We start from the raw sequence: 21,317 nt of genomic DNA, 5'->3' as shown, positions 1-21,317 counted from the left end.
CTAAACTATAGCGAATAATAACGTGAGAAATATTGAATCAATTTTGGTTTGACTGTATATTTCATTTTTACAGTGAAGACTATGCAGTGCTATTTTACATTTGATTATTTGGTTTCTGTACCTGGACACCTACAAACTTGAAAAAACTTAAACATTGTGTAAATAGCACAAACAATTAAATTGAACAATTTCAAACAGGGCCCACTGGTACAACCTGCAAACCCCAGCTACGCCCCATGGGTAAAATACCCCCCAATCTTACAAAGCACTTTGCTTAATACATTACAAACTTTACTTAATACAAGATTATGAAATTATAATAGCCTATTTGAAAAATATTGTTATCTGATGCTAACCGGCTAGCTAACTGGCTACCTGATGCTATCTTGAGGTAGTTTGTAAATATAAATTCCAAATATGTTTATTCAATCAACTAGTTAGGATACATTTGATGGAAAAACGAAGGATTTGCCGTTCAGAACAGAGTAACTACAGTAATTGCCAGTTGCCCCCTGGGGGGCGTTTTATCCCACAGACTATGTTTGGGGGAAAATTGTGTCATTCTGAAAATATAATTATATTTTTCTACAAAAAACAAATACTCCCTACCTACAGGCCCTACTGTTCTCATATCATATATAACTGTGATGTTCTACAAAACAACAAGCTTTAAAACACTTTTCCTTACTGCTGTAAATTAGATCATTTACTGTGAAATCCGTTTTCTCTCATGGAGCGTTTTCCCCCACTCTACCCTAACATTTATCTCCAGACATTATATAAAAATGGCAAACGGGCAAAGAGTACACCTGGTTTCTTCTTTTTTCCTTGTTTTATTGAAGTGATAAGGATTCTGTTTATCACTCATTACTTTTATAGCCATAGCTTAGTGATCTAAAACTTGCAGTGATCTTGTCTACTGCTGTCATGAAATTTGCATACTGAAGTAGAAAAACAAAGTCTGTAGAGGTTCAAATGTGTTAGAATTAGTCAAAATGAAAATAATTGATAAAAATAGAAAATAGAATAATGTATTTACCATAATAAATTATAAGACCTCACTATACAAGCTAGAGTACTATATTGAGCACTATAATTGACAGTCCACTCAATTTTTAATTCATATTGACTTGTTAATATAGAATTTGTACTATGACCTGATTACAGAAAAAATAAATCTTTGACCTGTGAAATCACTGACTCCACCCAACAGACACACACAGATCTCTTCCTGCTTTCATGAAGAGGAACCTTGACATGTAGGAAACTTTACAGGTAATCTTTAAAAAATACTATTTTTATGTAACATTTGTTAAACGGAACATAAATATAAGATACAGCACACTAAATAGAGTATTTGTTTTAATCAAGAGTGTATTCAATAACTGAGTAAGCTGTAGTTACCACTTAGTTTCACATCCGTTTTACACAGAATTAAAGAAACTGTTGAGTGTTAGCAAGTAAAATATCTTTAGATTATACAGTTGTAAATTACAAAAACTGCTGTATTTTGTAGGTCAAACTGTATTTAAAAATCTATATTTTACACATAATGTAGAAAATAAAGCTGTTACTGAAGGAAAAGCCCTGTACCAAAGGTCATCATAAACAGCTTTTAAATATTAACATATATAGAAGGTGCACAGTGTCATTCACACAAACACTAAACACCATCATGATAACACATTTAATATTGACTGCATACAGACTTTAAACAATGCAATAAACATTAATTAAACAACATTAGCTGTAACATACAACCCTAATATACACAACTGGTAAGAAAATCTAAGAAGAAACAGTTATTTCAATGAAATAAACATCAAATATGGGAATGTCAATTTTCGGTTATTCACAGTAAATGATATGTTCTTTTTCACTTCCAAAAACAGTATACCACCGTAAAATTACATGTAATGTCCAATACAGTTTTTCACTGTATATAGTACGGAGAACTTACCATTTAACCAATTAATAGGTTTTTACTGTAGCATTTTTACAGTCTTTTACCATTAAAATAATTCAAATAAAAGTAAAATCATTTTTTACAGCATACTACATGTATTTAGACAACTGTTTTTCATACAAATACCTAGAAACTATATAGTTACATTTGTACTATGCTATTGAGGTGCTATATGTGTGGTTTTAACTGTAGAAATCATGATCTAAATATATGCGACTATGGAAGACCAACGGTTGGTTAATTTTAACAAAACGTAACATTTTACCATATAAAAATTAAGTTGTTACAATTTTTATAGATGTTACTATTTTTGATTACAAACATTTTCTTGTCTCTTAGAAATGCACATTTGAAAGTAGCTCGAGTTGGGATGCAGATGTAAATGTAATATTATTAATATTGAAGCCTGCACTGCAAACTGTGCTGAAGATATGCGTCATCATAGTCAGGCAACACAAACCCGTTTCATGATTTTTCACTCATTGGAACATGCAGAAACTTTACTTTAGTTGGGCTCTTGACCCTTGACTTTTTTCAATGTTAAGTTTTATTGGCTACTATAACTGAAATATAACAGACAGACTTTTGCAAAGAGCAAAAGTCATCAGATGGTGACCTGAATAACTGAGTTAGGTTTTCTTGATCTGGCACAACTAAAGTAAACACTGATCACTATAATGGTGACTTACAAATAGTTATTTTCTCCTTTGGTGATTTACATCAGGTGTCTTCAATAAGGGTTAATCATCACTCAATGAATCTCTTAATTACCTAATTAATTTTAACACTGCTTCAGTGTTACACTCTGTAGTGTGGATTATATAAATACTGAGCAGTGTTCATTTAACACTGAGGATTTAATAAAGATCTTGATCGATGGCAAACAACAGGATGCGTTCTGAACCAGTGAAGCTTTCGACCCAATTGTATCGGAAAAATATTCATTACTCGAAGCTTTTTAAAACTGTGCTGGTTTCACATCTGGTTCTACTACTGATTCCTTGTTTTAATTTATTGTATAAAAATATTGGCCATTGTCAAAGTCATTCATTTGTGTCGGTGTACTGCCACTAAAATAATTAAAATAAATCAAACATAATCTCATGACTTTAATATATAAATTACGATAAAAAGAAAACAATGCTGACGCATTATAATGTAATATAATGTAAAAGAAACGGCGCTGAGGTTCGCTTCGTTTGAACCACACTGTAAAAAGTGATAAGTTGACTTAACTTGCCTTAAAATTTTTAAGTAAATGATAATTAAAAAAAATAAGTTAAGTGAATTGTCAACTTATCACTTTTTACAGTGCAGATACATGTCATGTGGTTTTCAGGCAAACAAAGCTTCAGACGTCATAGATCATGTGTTTTTGGCTAAACGATTCAAGCTCCAATACAGTGCTTTAATGTGAAATGTGTTTTTTTGATACAAGCTTCGGAGCTTCAGTGTTAAACAGAATTGGTTTAAACTGACTTGGCCACTTCCAACTCTCTCTATGCTCTTGGTGTTTTTACTACTTCAGAGGATTCAGTGCATACAGGGAGCTGAACATGTCATTCAAATTGACTTGTGAACCCATTCAGGCCATTTTTCTTCAGGCATGCCTGCAAAGTCTTACATCAGACAACCTGAAGCTGATGATGTGTTGTTTTGGTGACGTTTTGTAGAACATGCCGGCGTGCGACTGACTTCATCTGACTGCTGTAGTCAATCTGATTTTACTGTTTGCTGCACTTTGTTATTCTTCTCGTTATTTCCCGAAAGTGGCTAATAAACCAGAAGTCTCTCGCACATTCACAGAAAACGGCTAACTTCCGAGTTGAAAAATAAGGTGGATGGGGCAGCAATTATGTTTATGCTATTATTTACTTCTTATATATTATATGACATTACATGGTATAACTAAGTTTGCACACCCCCGGTATAAACAATCATTGTGTAACATATACCCCATTTGTACAACTTATCATTTACTTGATCTGCCAATAAGAGCAACCAGAAAACTTGCTGGAACCCAACATTATATATAGCAGTATATTTACCATTTTAAACAAACATAATCCTGTTTACAATACAGAATTTCTTTGAATGTTAAATAGAATGATTTATGATAATATAAGGTTGCTTAAGTACTTATTAATAAGATTACCAATTACTTGTTTGTTTGTCACTTCCATCTAGAGTCAGTGGAGGAGATCAAACTGTTCAGATCCGTCATGGATAAAACACAGACATCTGGAGATGAAGATTTGTTGCCAGGATACAGGTACTTTCACTAAAACATTAACCCTCTGGTTTTGTTCATTTGAGAGTCACACTCAGGTTGTTTCTAGTCAAAACTGTCCAGATTCCATAATCATATAATAATTTTATTTTAGGGATGCACGATATTGGATTTTGCCAATATCCGATATATCGGTATCGGCAAAAATGACTTGAAAAATATAGGCATATTTACTTTTGTTTGGAAACAACACCAAGTCTCTCCTTTGCAGAAATTATAAGCAAAATATTTTTAATTTTGAACTTAAGAACTTATTTGTTAGAATGAAATAAACAATAATGAAGGTTTTTTGACAGTACGTTGAAGCTTTGAAAATAACTGTAAATAAACTATATATCAATCGCTGCATTTTTCCCCCCACAGTATGGAGTGTTAACCCTAACATTTTATTTTAAGGTTTAACATTTGTTGATGGTCTAAAGCAAAAGAGTTGTAAAAATTCTGAAAATCTTTTAGAGCATATGATTTGTTAAAAAAATAAAACATATCACACATTAATGAATAAATCAGTATATATAAAATTTTAAAAAAGTGTCATGTTTGTGACTTTTTTTTCATGTAAGCTGTAGATTCTAACCTTTAAATCAAAACATACTCATCATTTTATGACATCAATTCCTGCTTTATTTAATCGGAAACAGTTTAAATGTTATTTGTGTAGGCTATTTTACTTTTAATTTAATTCGAAGTAGGCCTACAGCGCCCCCTACAGATTAAAACTCCTTACCGAACAGGCGTTAGGACCTGGGGGAGGCTGTCACTGCACGTGCTGTTACGGTTTACTCTATCATACACAGAACACGTCATTCTGTACATACTTTCACAGATTAAGCAATCCATAACACTCAATCTAATCAGCTCTCTGACCCTCCCATAGAGAGCAAAGTAATAATCACGATCAAGGTCCAGAAACGTAGATCGGTAAAATAATCCAGGGTTCAACCGTAATGTTACGAAGCTATGAGAATAATTTTTGAATGCAAAGAAAACAAACAAAAAACTTTATTCAACAGTTTGTCTCCTCTATGTCAGCGTAGTGCCATTGTGGAGAATATTGTTGTAAAAAAAAAAACTTGAAGATGTGATAGTAAGATGATTCTCATCATGAAGTTTTAAATCTGTTCTGTTTTAGGTCAGTTCATAAGAAGAGAACCAAACCTGAGCCCAGCCATGTGTCTATGAAGAGTGATGCATCTATGGTTCAGCCAATAATGATAAACAGTGGAAATACACCACCTGGACTCAGGTATAACTGAGTTAAATATAATTTGTAGAAAAATATTTTATAGTATGGTATTTATTTTCTATTTTGAACAAGAAATTCTTGTGCTTTTTTATTTTATTTGTATCTGATAATGTAATACACCGTTTTTATATAAACAGTGTGAAGGAAATGATTACATAGTGGTCTATAAGTGAATTTGATAAAGATAAATGAATAGCTGATTTGTTGGGTATAGTAATTTAAATAAATTAATGCATTTTTTTTTCTCTCTTTTAGTCCAGTTCATCAGAAGAGATCAGAACTCAGCTGTGTGTCTATGAAGAGTGATACGTCTATGCTTCACCCAATAAAGTTAAACAGTGGAGATACACAGCCTGGGCTCAGGTATAATTGAGTTATATCATGGTATTTATTTGATCATGTATTTTCTACAAGAAATTCTTCTTGTGCTTTGTTTGTGGATATTTTTTTTACCTGTATCTGATCATGTAACACACACAAACACACAGTTTTTGTATAAACATTAGGGCTGCAGCAATTCGTCGACGTCATCGATTACGTTGATTATGAAAATACGTTGATTATCATGGAATGCGCCGACGCGTTGCACCTTAAGCCACGGCCATTGAGCGATCCTGCAGTTATCCCTTCTTAAGACTGTTTTTCTGCCATGTTTAACACAAAACAAGACTCTAGAGCAGAAGGTAAAGGCTGGTATGGCAACATCACTTCATAGAGTTGCGTTCATAGAACATTTTATTATTATCCGACCGTCAGAACCGCATTTATAAAGCCGAACTGACGCCTTTACATTGTCAGGATTCACAACCGCATTCTCGGATTCAAAGCAGCACTGAATGAACAGAACAGCACGGGATATTGAGCTGCCTATATAATCATGACGGGTTTAATTCACCCACAGAGACGGAGAAGTAGAAATGATTCATCTTAAGATCTACTGGAGCGAGAAGGGTATAACTGCAGCCTGGAGATCTCCAAATGGGGGCGGCAACTCCAAAACGGGGTGGGAGCTCAGGGGAATTGCTGAATCAGGTCCAGCGCTGTACATGCCATAACGCCAACCCAGAGCAGCGCTCGAGGTGAAATGGCTTGGTGAATTGCACTCTCTTACAATTACTCAGCTCCGAAGCAAAAATCTGAACATGCAAGACACTCACCAATTCTTATTGGCTTTTTCTCTTAAACTCAGAGGTGTTTGGGGCTCCCAAGTTAGACCCCTAATGTCATCATGACATTGTAACTGTTAGTCACCAACAGATAGGGAACCGAACTACAAGTGTGAACACTTAAACAAAATAACCAGTTTAATATTTACTAAAAAACATGATCATAAAGCTTCCTCAAGAGCTTTAAAAAAAATAAACTTCTTGAAGATGTGATAGTAAGATGATTCTCATCATGTTTTAAATCTGTTCTGTTTTAGGTCAGTTCATAAGAAGAGATCAGAACCTGAGCCCAGCCATGTGTCTATGAAGAGTGATGCATCTATGGTTCAGCCAATAATGATAAACAGTGGAAATACACCACCTGGACTCAGGTATAACTGAGTTAAATATAATTTGTAGAAAAATATTTTATAGTATGGTATTTATTTTCTATTTTGAACAAGAAATTATTTTTGTGCTTTGTGTTTTTTTTTCTATCTGATAATGTAATACACAGTTTGGACTTTAAGTGAATTTGATAATGATAAATTAATAGCTGATTTGTTGGGTATAGTAATTTAAAGAAATTAATGCATTTTTTTTCTCTCTTTTAGTCCAGTTCATCAGAAGAGATCAGAACTCAGCTGTGTGTCTATGAAGAGTGATGCGTCTATGCTTCACCCAATAAAGTTAAACAGTGGAGATATACAGCCTGGGCTCAGGTATAATTGAGTTATGTATAATTTGTATAAAAATATTAGGTAACACTTTATTTTAGGGTCTCTTAACTAGTTGCTTATTAACATGCATATTACTAGAATATTATCCAGTTATTAGCACTGATTAAGCACATATTAATGCTTTATTCTACATGACATTATTCTACATCAGTGCTCCTACCCAATACCTAAACTTAACAGCTACCTTACTAACCATTAATAAGCAGCAAATTAGGAATTTATTGAGGGAAAAGTCGCAGTTAATAGTGAATAAGTGTTCCCTATTCTAAAGTGTTACCAAATATTATTATAGAATGGTATTTATTTGATCATGTATTTTCTACAAGAAATTCATCTTATGCTTTGTTTTTTTTGTTTTTTATCTGTATCTGGTAAAGGTGGAGGAATTGTCGTTATGAATTCTAATATATACACTGAAAAAATAAAAGTGATGTTACATGACGAGACCTATTATATAAAATCTTGTGTTTAACCCCACTTAGTCCTATAAAACAGCGGTTCCCAACCACGTTCCTGGAGGCTCCCCGACATGTTTTCCATGTCACCTTAATCAAACACACCTGATTCAGATCATCAGCTCATTAGTAGAGACCTGAATTGGGTGTGTCAGACAAAGGAGAGATACAAAATATGCAGCGTTGGGGGGCCTCCAGAAACTTGGTTGGGAACCACTGCTATAAAAAACAAATTAATGACATTTTACAAATGGGATTTGATAGGAAATGGATTAATGAACAATAATTAAAATATAAAAAAAATGAATTTCCTAGGATTCCAGTTTTATATGCTTTACCTAAAATTCACAAATCACGAGAAGATCCTCCATTATGACCAATTGTCTCAGGGAATGGGTCATTAACAGAAACAATATGTAAATGTCAAAATTTGTTTTATTCAACTGATAGTGAAGAAATTACCATCGTATTTAAAAGACACTACAGAGTTTTTGAATAAACTGAATCAAATTTCTTGTGTAAGCACGATGGATTGCCTTCGATGTTACTTGATTTTGCACAAATATACCTCATGAAGCAGACTTGGATGCACTAAATACGTACTGTAAAGTTGAAAATACGAGAATACCATCATAATATATAGTGGACCTTACAACATTAATTCCGACCATGAATTATTGAGAAAGATTTTTATTTACAAAATCAGGGCACAGCGATGGGTACTCCAATAGCACCAAATTATGCCAATTTATTTATGGGTAAATTTGAACAGGATCATATCTATAACAACAATCTATTTAATACAAATATTAAGGTTTGGATGAGATACATTGATGACTGTTTTATGATTTGAGTCGATACACTTTTTGGATGTTAAAATAAGTAAGATCAATGAATCATTACATACAACAGTATTCCGAAAACCAACAGATAAAAATACAATATTATTCATCAACAGTTATCATCCAGTTCCTCTAAAATGAGGTTTACCAATTAGTCAACTGTATAGAATAAAGGGGTGTTGACTGTTTTTTTCTAGGCTTGATTGTGTTTATGGGGTGCAATCAAACGTGTTCATGCTTCGCTTTTTAAAAAATGCATTATTTTTCACATAATTTACCTATATTCCACACCTCTCTGTCCCTTCTCTGATAAACGGCCCGATTATTTCCTGGTTTTACGAAGCCCCTCCCTCAGAAATACGTGATTGGTTAGCTGGTCCAGTGTGTTGTGATTGGCTAAACCGCCTCTACTGCGCTTCTGAACGTCACCCCCCTCAGCTCAGCGGCATGTGCTCCGGTTATATTGTAAACAATGGCGTCGTCTATATTGCATATCAATTTGAGCCCGAATGAGGCGCAGAGGATATTAGTGAAGAGGATAGTGATGAGAGATCAGATCCAGAGTCCAATTGTTTGTCTATGAAAAGACATATGTCTATGGGTCAGGCAATAAGGTTGTAAGCCCGGCTCACACTGTGCAATTTTGGCCACGATTTGGTTGTCTGAGACAAATTTTGAATCCTAAAAGATTCCTATAATCCTAGGCTAAAATCTGTAGTCTTTGATCGCTGGTTTGACACGTTCACCGATAGCCGATTAATGGCTGTTGTGATCAAATTTCATCTCCGATGAAATTCTGGCAGTGTCCGAAGATTTGCCGCACAGTCCTGCAGTGCGAGTACCCCTACGATGAATTTCAACTGTCTCCGTTTTTCAAGACAAGCTATGAGCAGAATTAATGCTAGAGAATGATTCTATCAGCCATAAACTCCGGCGCTCATGTCCTCCGCTCACGGAATTCATCTGATATGTTGCCTTTTCTATATAAACACTGGCTTTCATGTGGGTGTGTAGAGCTGCATACACTATTCTTCTTAAATACGCCGGTATTGCCGCCGTTCATATACTTTTCATGATAGCAAACATTTCGGTCCCGCGTGCAGTACAGTCACGTGAATGGGTTGATAATGTAAAACTCCGGTACTCTTGTAATAATGTGTATTTTTACATTTTATTTCACAGCCAAGCCCTCACCACGTTCAGATCAAATCTGAAGAAGAAGTTTGAGTGTCTGTATGAGGGAACAGCGATGCAGAGAAACCCAACGCTGCTGAATGAGATCTACACAGAGCTCTACATCACTGAGAGTGGAGAGATCAGTAATGAGCATGAGGTGAGACAGATTGAGACACAATCCAGGAGAGCAGCAACAGAGGACACAGCTATCAAATGCAATGACATCTTTAGAGCTTTACCTGGACAACACAAACCCATCAGAACTGTGCTGACAAAGGGAGTCGCTGGCATTGGAAAAACAGTCTCTGTGCAGAAGTTCATCCTGGACTGGGCTGAAGGGAAACAGAATCAGAACATCCAGCTCATATTTCCACTTCCTTTCAGAGAAATCAATCTGATGAAGGACAAAACACTCAGTCTTTCAGCTCTTCTTAATTTCTTTTTCCCTGAAACAAAAGAAATGAAAACATCCATTGAGGAAAATAAAGTATTGTTCATCTTTGATGGTCTGGACGAGTGCCGTGTCTCTCTGGATTTTAAGAACAAAGTGAAACGGAGTAAAATATCTAAATCAACCACATTGGATGTGTTGCTGATGAACCTGATTGTGGGGAATCTGCTTCCCTCTGCTCTCATCTGGATCACCTCCAGACCAGCAGCAGCTGATCTCATCCCCTCTGAGTGTGTCCATCGAGAGACAGAGGTACGAGGCTTCAATGATCCACAGAAGGAGGAATACTTCAGGAAGAGAATCAGTGATCAGAGTCTGGCCAACAGGATCATCTCACACCTGAAGTCCTCAAGGAGCCTCTTCATCATGTGTCACATCCCAGTCTTCTGCTGGATCTCAGCCACTGTTCTGGAGAAGATGTTGAGTCGAGCAGACAGTGGAGAGATTCCCAAGACTCTCACTCAAATGTACACACACTTCCTGATCCTTCAGACCAACATCAAACATGGGAAGGACTATGAGAGGAAAGTGAAGGATGAAGACATAATCCTCAAACTGGGGAAACTGGCTTTCCAGCAGCTTGTGAAAGGCAACCTGATCTTCTATGATGAAGACCTGAGAGAGTGTGGCATTGATGTGACAGAAGCATCAGTTTACTCAGGATTGTGCACTCAGATCTTCAGAGAGGAGTTGGGCTTGTATCAGGGGAAAGTCTTCTGCTTTGTTCATCTGAGCCTTCAGGAACACCTAGCGGCTCTATATGTGCACTTCTCCTTTACAACCAACAACATCAATGTGTTTGATCAAACAAAACAAAGTCGGTTGTCTAAGATTTTTAACCAGAAGAAATATAATTCATTATCTGAGCTGCACCAGAGAGCTGTGGATGAGGCTTTACAGAGTAAGAATGGACACCTGGATCTTTTCCTGCGCTTTCTTCTGGGTCTCTCACTGGAGTCCAATCAGACTCTCTTACGAAAGCTACTGGCACAGACAGGAAGCTGCTCCTATAGAAAAGAGGAAACAGTTCAGTACATCAAACAGAAGATCAGGAAGAATCGCTCTCCAGAGAAATCCATCAATCTGTTCCACTGTCTGAATGAACTGGGTGATGATTCACTGATGCAGGAGATCCAAGATTATCTGAAATCTGGAAAAATAAGAGAAACCAAACTCTCCTCTTCACAGTGGTCAGCTCTGGTTTATGTGTTGCTGACATCAGAGCAGAAGATGGATGTTTTTTATCTAAAACAGTTTACTGGAAAACAACATAAAGAAGAAGTAGTTCTTCAGTATCTGTTACCTGTGGTTAAAGAATGCAGATCAGTTCGGTAAGTAACACTGAAAATAATCAATCCACTCTCAAAATATGATCACATCTACGATTTTAGGATGTGCTTTTTTTTAACCAATTAACAAAATGGGAAAATCTAACGGAATCACAATTCTGACAGGTGTGTGAGACACACTAAAGGTTTTTGTGTTTCTTTGTGAGAGCTGGATGATTTTAGAGGTCAGTGTGGATGATGAAGATGCTCGCAAATGATACAATGATTTGTGCAAAAAGAATAATTACTTATAAATTAAGCATTTGTTATTTATATGGCCTGGTAGTCATTCAGCGTATGCCTGCGAATATGGGACAAACTGGTTCTTTGACGCATTATATAACTTTACCGGAGCCAGCTAACTCTTGAAGGAATAACCCCTGTTACTACAGTTGGATTAGCTGCCTGGAACATGAAGAGATGTCCAAATCAACAAACACCAGTTCGATTAGTGTTGTCAAAAGACCCGGTATAAATATATTTTTTATTATATATCTTCTGTTATACCGAGAACCATTGATTTTCACTGGTATTGGTACCAAATACAGAAATTTTGGTACCTTGACAACACTAAACGCGATAAAAAATCATTATCATTGCGTTGTCAGAGTAGATATTGCCTTCAATGGAGCAGTGCAGGGAGGCTAAAATGTCTTTTTACTTAATGTTAAATTATTATAAAGCTGTCATTTGCCTTGCTAGGAGTTAATATTTTGCATATTTGCATTTTAGGGCTAGTTCAACCATCATTTGGTCATGGGATTGTTCCATGGTAGGCTAGCTGGTTGACTTGTTGGTTCTATGTGTTACGGCAACCAAGGTAGGCCGCAGTGTCAAAGCCTGGAAAACAAAGCTAGAATGCAGTAACATCACTTACTACGGGGTTTGCCTAGGTATTAGCTTGGATTTTGTAGTTACTGCAATTTTGACTAGAGGTCAACCGATATTGTTTTTTACCGATACTGATAGCTAGGTTGGACCACACCGGCAGATATCGATTAATCAACTGATAATTTTTACAATGGATACTGAACGAAAAACTAAAATAGTGCTTTACTATTGCAAAAAAGCAGTAACAGTACTGAACCATACTTTGTAAATGAATAAATGTATTAATATTAATTATTATATTGATCATTAAAGTTATTTTATAGTTTAATAATGCTGAAACTTTCAAATTTAAAAATGTATTAGTAATAGTAAATGTTGAAATGAACACACTCTAACAAGGAACAATACTTATACATCTTTCATTAATGTTAAAATGGACTCTTATTGTAAAGTGTTACAATTTAATTTAAACAGTCATGCTTTAAATGTCTTCTTTAAATATCATTAAAGGTGCCATAGAGTGGAAAACTGTATTTACTGTGGCATAGCTGAATAATAAGAGTTCTGTACATGGAAATGACATACCGTGAGCCTCAAACACCATTGTTTCCTCCTTATGTAAATCTCGAGAATGCAAAAGACCTCTGAAAAATAGGCGAATCAGAACAGAACACCGACTGTGACGTAAAGGCCATAGCATTAAAATTACATATGGATATTGTATGTGTACTCTCACACTTTATTTTCTTCTATTTTATAACACTGCATGATTATCTAATCAAAATAAAATGTTAGTCACACACTGGGCAAAAGGACAGGGGTCTGCAACCTTCAACGTCAAAAGAGCCATTTTGGCCCTTTTCCCACCGAATTTACCACAAATGCAACTCAATGAGCACATTCAGGGTTTATGTTTTTGTTTATATAAACAAGCAGCTCCTGAAGACAAAAAAGATGATGATGTACATTGCAGGCACAATCTTACACTCACGGTGCTCCAGTAATAATGTCATGGAATTATGTCGGGCAATAGAATTGTTGTGTTTGCACACATGCTTCAGACATCAGTAGTGCTGACGACATTGCCTATAGCATCAATCCAGGATACAGTGTCTCGTTCCCCTTCTCATGGAACCATAGTTACAGTCGTAACCTGAGACATTTCCCGTCTCTTCAAATGAAAACAATTAAATCATGGGAAAACACCCCATGATGACTGTTTTAATGTTTATTCTTTATGTATCTGTAGCCGATATTGTGATATGTGGTTTCATTCTGTAACTGGGTGCTGGGATGTCTGTAAACAACCCCCCAGGCCACTGGTTTCCATGGCAGCAAGGACACCTTAGCCAGATAAGACAGCTTTTATGGTTTCTTGGAACTTAGAGAGGGTTTTACTCTCACTTAATTCACCTTGAAACATATTGCCCATAGAAAATGACTTTTTTCATTATATATAGACAAACTTTCTATGAATGATTTTTTATTATTTATTTATACTCCTTGGTTTCTTCAGGTCATGGTGCATGTTTGTTAACTGTTTTGTTGTGGTTTTATTTTTCTTTGTCTTTGGACCCTTTTGGACAATCGTTTTTGTTCATTTATATAAATACAAACTTGCTGCAACTGGATCCTCTCTTCCTTCCCTGCATTGCTGTAACAGGAGTTTTAAGAAGAACTAAATTACTGAACTCTAAAATAACTGTTTGCTTTGTTCTTCACATAGGCTAAGTGGATGTAATCTCACTGCTCAGTCCTGTGAAAGTTTATCTTCAGCTCTACAATCCTCAAATTCTGCCTTGAGAGAGCTGGACCTGAGTAACAATGACCTGCAGGATTCAGGAGTGAAGCTGCTGTCTAATGGACTGAAGAGTCCAAACTGTCAGCTGGAGATTCTGAGGTAAATGGTTTTCAATCAAATAACTTAACAAAATATTTATTGTGTTTATCAAATTGTAAAGCTTGCAATGTAATTTTATATGATTTACAGTATGACACTGTTAATTTACATGCGAGCATCCCACGGTCCAGTGTTTTCAGTGTCTCTCTGGATTTGAAAATGCAGCATGAATGATGAATCCAGAGCGAAATAAACATGACCAGAAGAAATGCTGTTTGAAGAAAATGACAATGAAATCAGCAAAAGGAGAAAACAGTTAGCAAAAGATGCAGTGTGTTTGAAAATTAAGTCATTTTTTGCATACAAGATACATTCAAAACATTTGGCAAAAATATAATTCCATCAACTAAAGGAACAAAACAATGAGAAAGATAATGTTAATTAGGCGAGTTAGTCATGTCTAATATGTTGTAAGGATTACAGAACCTCAGACACTTTGAACTCCTTAGATGGACAACACACACACACAGTGCATTAACATACAGACATCTGTCTCCACACCCCACTGAGAGAGAATACAAGAAAATGCCTCTCTCACATATGCATCAGTTCCTTTTCATCCCCTTCCTTCCCCCATCCTTCCCTTCACTCAGAATGGTCAATAGAAGAATGTAATATTCTACATTAATGCAAATGTTATTTACAGTCATGTTTGGTATCATTTGAATTGTCTCAGGGCGACTGTTACAATGGTCTCATTCTTATAAGAAGTAAACTAAAAGGGAATACAGATCCTGAGAGTTCAGAGATATTTTGCATACTATAGAGGGTGGGTCAATTCCCAGTGGTTTTCATGCAAATTACCTTCTGTCCCAAAAGGTGCCAACTCGGCTTGATCAAAGCAAATTCAAATTGTTAGTTCCTGTCTCGAGTTTGGGGGATGTTTATTCTGGTCTGAAGTACTTAAAGAAATGTGGCAAAAGGGTCGGGGCGATTCTGTAACCAGGGGCCCGTAGTGTGGTATGTCTCAATGCTCACACTATGTATTTCTATAAAGTCAGGTATGCATTCTTTACTCATAGAATTATCTTTGAGAATTCGACGTTTTGTATTGATATGATTTGATCTCGTTGAATTGCTGTGGAATTGACATAATACATACAATATTTACCTGACTGATAATAAATTGTTACATTTGACCTTATTCTGTTTTACTCTGTAATTATTGACTCTAGTAGATTACGTTGCATCCTTGTTAAAGACATGAGCAACCGAATGAACGAGTAAATATAAAGTCAAGAGTTAACTAGAATAATCAAATATCAGAATAATAAATTAGAAATGGACAAGCAATCAATTTGTATTTCAAGTTAAATACGAGGTCATAAAGAAATGGAGTCAGATTAAATGATAAAATGGAGTCAGATTAAAGTTTAATTAAAATTGAAGAACTTTGCACATTTGGAAAGACCGAACACGCAGGAAACCTTCATCCACCACCGGAAACCTTCCTTGGGCCGGATGGGTGGAGCCTTACAATGTAATATATAAGCTTATTCAGCTACAATACAATTTTGTGGATAGACAAAAGGTCAGACATAGGACAGTAGAAAGTGATGTCAAATGTAAAATATGTAAATAGAAAGTTCTAACAAAAGTCAGGATTTTTTTATTTTCTTGAGCAGTAACACCGGTGACAACTCCATTGGACAGCCATTTCCGTCATTATTTATGTTTACATGGTAGTTTAGGTTTTACATGCGTACATACATATACACATATAGTATGTTACAAACCCTGTTTTCAAAGTGCTCGTTTGAGAAGGGTTCTAGTAACATAAATATACACACAAGCCAAAAAACAGATCAATCGTTTTATTGAAATCTTTACCTACACCACCCGCAAATCACAGTCATGCAGCGAAACAGCAGACAATAAGAAACAAATAAAATAAACTAGGCAAACTGACGTTCATCAAAATAAACCCTTTTCCGTAAATTTAATATAAACTTTTACTGCTACGCAGATGACACCCAGCTTTATATGTCTTCGAAGCCTAATTCAGTATTGCCGTCTTCCTCTTTTGCTTTGTCTTTCTGAAATTAAATCATGATTGACATGCAATTTTCTCAGTTAATAGTGCAAAGACTGAAATTTAATTAGTAGGCACTAAATCAAAACTGCATAATTGTGGAAGTTTTACACTTACTGTCGACGATTCTGTTATCGCTCCTTCTTTTCAGGTCAAGAGTCTGGGTGCCATCCTTGACAGTACTCTGTGTTTTGAGGCACATGTAAATAATAGTACATGGTCCGCATATTACTATCTGCGAAATATTAATCAACTTCGAACATCTCTTTCTGTTAATGGTACTGCTGTCTTCGTGCATGCATTAGTTACCTCTCAAATTGACTACTGTAATTGTCTGCTCAGTGGTGTTTCACAGAAACGTATTCATATACTTCAGATGGTTCAGAATTCAGCAGCTCGGATCATTACACGAACACCGTTGAATGAGCATATTACTCCAGTTTTAAGGCACCTTCATTGGCTTCCAATCAGATATCGAATTCAATTTAATATTTTACTTTTTACTTATAAGGCTCTTCATAATCTAGCACCTTCATATCTGAGTGAACTTCTTCATGTGTATGTACCTACCCGATCCCTCAGGTCTTCTGCTTCTGTAACTCTTGTTGTACCATCTGTATGTTTGACTACCATGGGAAGTAGAGCCTTTAGTACAGGATGTGCGCGAAGCTGCTTTGTTGATGACAGCGAAATGCATACACAGGGAACTCCTTATCAAGTGCACGCCACGCTCATTACGGAGCTTAAACAGTGACCGTAGCAATCACACGACCGGCAGCAACACACCACTTCACCCCAGCACCACGTCCAGACTCCTCGTCTCATTTCAGAGCTTAACCTCGGAAAGGAAAGAAACAATAAACACTAATCCCACAAGGCTTAGGCCGTAACAAAAAAAATTATATTATATACTGTATATATAATTGACATCATACACTGATAGTGACATATACATTACTGCATTCATAACTTCATTATTTTTAAAACAAATGGTTGTCCTAAACCTTAAGACATGACCATATAGGTACATATACATAATTCATGGCTTAAATGATTGTCAAACTAATGCCATGTTGACTATTGCTGTATTTGTAGATTGTCTGGCTGTATGGTGACAGAGAAAGGATGCCATTATGTGTCTTCAGCTTTGAGTTCAAACCCCTCACACCTGAGAGAGCTGGATCTAAGCTACAATTACCCAGGAGACTCAGGAGTGAGGCTGCTGCTTGAAAAACTGGAGGATCCAAATTACTCACTGGACAAACTCAAGTATGTCCAGCAGTAAGATTTTAAGTTGTACTATTTCAACTTCGCAGTGACTATGTGTAGTATATATATATATATATAAGTCTCTCATATAGACTGACAAAGGAGTATACTTTAAGTATATTTTTAGTTGTACTTCAGCACTACTTCCACACAATTAAAGTGCATTAAGTACAAAATTAGTTGTTCCAATTTAGCAGACTTTCAGTATACCAGTTTAGTATACCAAAAGTTAAATTGCAGAATATTTTTATTAAGCACATAAATATGTAAATGTATTTTGTAGCATACTTGGCATGAAACAAATGTATTCCAAATAAATGTTAGTATTTTTGTTTCACTAGGGAATTGCCCCATGTTACCGTACTGTAAATGACAGTATGTTTCTCTTCCTGTAAGTGTCAAACTGTGAGATTCAGCTGCCATATTGAACATTTAGCTGCATTTGATGCATTTCATGATCTGGTTTGAGACTCACTTTACTTCAAGCTCTTATGAAGTTCAGGAAGAGATTTTACTGCTGCAGAATATCTGTGCTTTAGACCAGATCAATCTCTGTGAAAAAACTGAAAATAAAAAAACATATCTATCTATCTTTAAAATTACGGTAACACTTTAGAATTCACTATAAACTATGACTTTTCCCTCATTAAATTCCTCATTTGCTGCTTATTAGTTAGTGAGGTAGTTGTTAAGTTTAGGTATTGGGTAGGAGTAGGGATGTAGAATAAGGTCATGTAAAATAAGGCATTAATATGTGCTTAATTACTACTAATAAATGGCTAATATTTTAGTAATATGTATGCTAATAAGCAACTAGTTAAGAGACCCTAAAATAAAGACCAAATTTACTAATTTACCAAAATTACTAAACTAAAATTATTTCAAACTTGAACCTCAAAAGTGAAAGCTGTAAAAACTCCCTCAAACTTTCTGGCCTAGCTTTCTCAAGCCAACTTCAAAGTCTGTTCACAAACTTTACTCATCTAGTTGAAAACATAATTTGATTTTGTGTTTGTGTTTTATAGTGTGGATCATGCAGGAGAATACAGGGTTACAGCAGGACTACAGAAATGTATGTCTACACACACACACACACACACACACACACACATTGGTTTTTGTGGTTTATGGGGACTCTCCATAGGCGTAATGGTTTTTATACTGAACAAACTGTGTGTGCTATTGCCCTACACCAACCCTACACCTAAACTTAGCCCTCACAGGAGACTTTGTGCATTTTTAGATTTTCCAAAAAACACCATTTAGTATGTTTTTTAAGCCTTTTGAATTACGGGGACATAGGCAGTGTCCTCATAAACCACCTTCATATTGTAATACCTCTGTCATACCCATGTCATTATACACATTTGTGTCCTCATAAACCACATAAACATGCACACACACACACACACACACACACACACACACACACACACACACACACACACACACACACTCACTCACTCACTCACTCACTCACTCACTCACTCACTCACTCACTCACTCACTCACTCACTCACACACACACACACACAGAGAGACACAGCTGTAGTGATTGTTGTTGTTATAAATGTCTCTGTTCTTGTGTTCAGGGCTTTGTTATCTCACACTGGATCCAAACACAGCACACACTCAACTCATTCTGTCTGAGGAGAACAGAAAGGTGACGTGTGTGGAAAAAGTGTTGTATACTGATAATCGAAACAGATTTGATGCACATCAGCTGTTGTGCAGAGAGAGTGTGTGTGGACGCTGTTACTGGGAGATTGAGTGGAGTGGAGAGTATGGTGTGTCTATATCAGTATCATATAAGAGCATCAGCAGGAAGGGATGGGGTGATGACTCTGTGTTTGGATATAATGATCAGTCCTGGAGTTTGTTCTGCTCTCCTGACAGATACTCATTCATACAAAATAACACCGTGACTGATCTCCCTGTGAAGCCCATCAGCATCAGTACAACAGGAGTGTCTGATTATAAAGGTAGAATAGGAGTGTTTGTGGACCACAGTGCAGGAACTCTGTCCTTCTACAGCATCTCTGACACAACGAGCCTCATCCACACAGAACAGACCACATTCACTCAGCCGCTCTATCCTGGGTTTGTTGTTAATATTGGATCATCAGTGAAACTGTGTTGATGAATCAAAACAGATTGCAGAGAGATTTTACCCATAATGCTTTGAGCTACATGATAAATCAGTAACAGTGAGATGTTTTAGTGTCTTATTTTATCCTTATTACATGCAGCTGAACTTCTGTCAGTTAAATTACGTCAGAACAAATGTGTGTAATAAATCCCCATATAGACGTGTGTGAGATTCCTGCTGAGTGATCTGTCATTTCTTAACCTATATTTGTGATGATTAGTTGTCAATCATTTCAAAACTACCTTTCATAAACACATTTAATTGAGAACATGTAATTCATTTTCATCTGTTGTTTTTGTGCAGACATAATAAAACATAAATCAATTTGAGGTCAGATTTTAATTGATGACTATTTGAAGAGTCTTAATTCAGTTTTTATCATGAATATAGTCGATTCCTCCCTGAAAACTGAAATGAGCTTCGTGACAGTTTCTGGACATTACAGGCCTCTTTATAAAGCGCGTGCACAGATTTTATCTTTGAGTGTGTGTGGGCTTAATTTCACACCAATGCTCATATTTGTAAAAACTGCCTTTGACATGGAAAAGTGCTTAGCATCACGTCAGGGTCTGAGCAGAAATACACACTTTTTCTTGTCAGAGTAATGCAGGTTTGTAGGAAATGTAAGCTGTTCTTGCAGCTCAGTTTTCTAAATGAAAGGATTCAGATGATGACTGCTGATCTTTTTTATGTTAATGATATTAATTAGGAGTTGTATTATAGAAGGTAAAGAAGTGAAACCATTCAGTTGCTTGCAAGTTCAAGATTATTTGCGATTCATAGATTTCACGTCTGAAATAGAGTCTGTGCCTATGTTCATTCTATGAATCACACGTACGCATATTTGACAGATGATCGTAAGATCAAAATTAGGATGGTTTCTGCGCAACATATAAATGAGGCCCTTTAACCGGGCTGAATACTCACTGTGTTAGTACATGTGTGTTTGATAGAAAGTATAACATAAACCATGAGCTGAGCTCAATTAAGCTTGGGCCCCGTCAAGTAAAGTCATATCAAAATAATGCATTAACAAGCCATGAGTTGATGTTAGTTAAAGGTCCATCTTTTCTTAATGGAACCACTGCTCCGTTTGAGAGCACAGGAGTAAATGACATTTCGGTTTGAAAGATCATTTATTTTGCTTTGTGTGTGAATATAAATGTAAAATAAGTCTTTTGTCTGTGATGCTCTTGTGCTTCTGCCTCATTTGTTTAATTGGTGTCATTATTAATGCTAATTAGTATGTGAGTTAAGTGTGAATATATCTGAAGTTTCCCTGATCTGTCTGATAATGACTCAGAATCTGAGCGATTGAACTAGAACTGCTCCAAACCTTTACATACCTGTCTTCACCTGCAAGAACACTGGTTATTGCATCTTGTATTTATTAACTGAATGGTTCACTCTAAAAAAGGGAAGATGAGGAGACACAAATCAATGTATTGTCATATTTAATAATATTATTTCTTTATACTGGAAAAACTGTAGTTTACA

At 35.9% G+C, this 21,317-nt stretch overlaps 1 protein-coding gene and 1 long non-coding RNA gene across 2 annotated transcripts in view; one reads left to right on the top strand and one right to left on the bottom strand.

Annotated features, from left to right (window-relative positions):
• Positions 1–21,317, bottom strand: part of LOC306858963 — a 1,377,007-nt gene that overhangs the window by 655,695 nt on the left and 699,995 nt on the right. The window lies entirely within an intron of this gene.
• Positions 1,222–19,811, top strand: LOC306858477 (protein NLRC3-like; the record flags this gene model as incomplete). Its single annotated transcript, XM_079399044.1, has 12 exons — positions 1,222–1,275; positions 4,154–4,238; positions 5,389–5,502; positions 5,758–5,865; positions 6,926–7,039; positions 7,262–7,369; positions 9,867–11,642; positions 14,197–14,370; positions 17,498–17,671; positions 18,697–18,743; positions 19,264–19,653; positions 19,738–19,811. Exons 2-12 carry the CDS (start codon positions 4,189–4,191, stop codon positions 19,809–19,811), a joined length of 3,129 nt encoding a protein of 1,042 aa, XP_079255170.1. The 5' UTR covers positions 1,222–1,275; positions 4,154–4,188.

This window comes from Barbus barbus, assembly GCF_936440315.1.
Source record: "Barbus barbus genome assembly, chromosome: 39".
In the NCBI taxonomy this organism is placed as follows: domain Eukaryota; kingdom Metazoa; phylum Chordata; class Actinopteri; order Cypriniformes; family Cyprinidae; genus Barbus; species Barbus barbus.
This window is presented reverse-complemented; position numbering and strand designations above follow the sequence as displayed.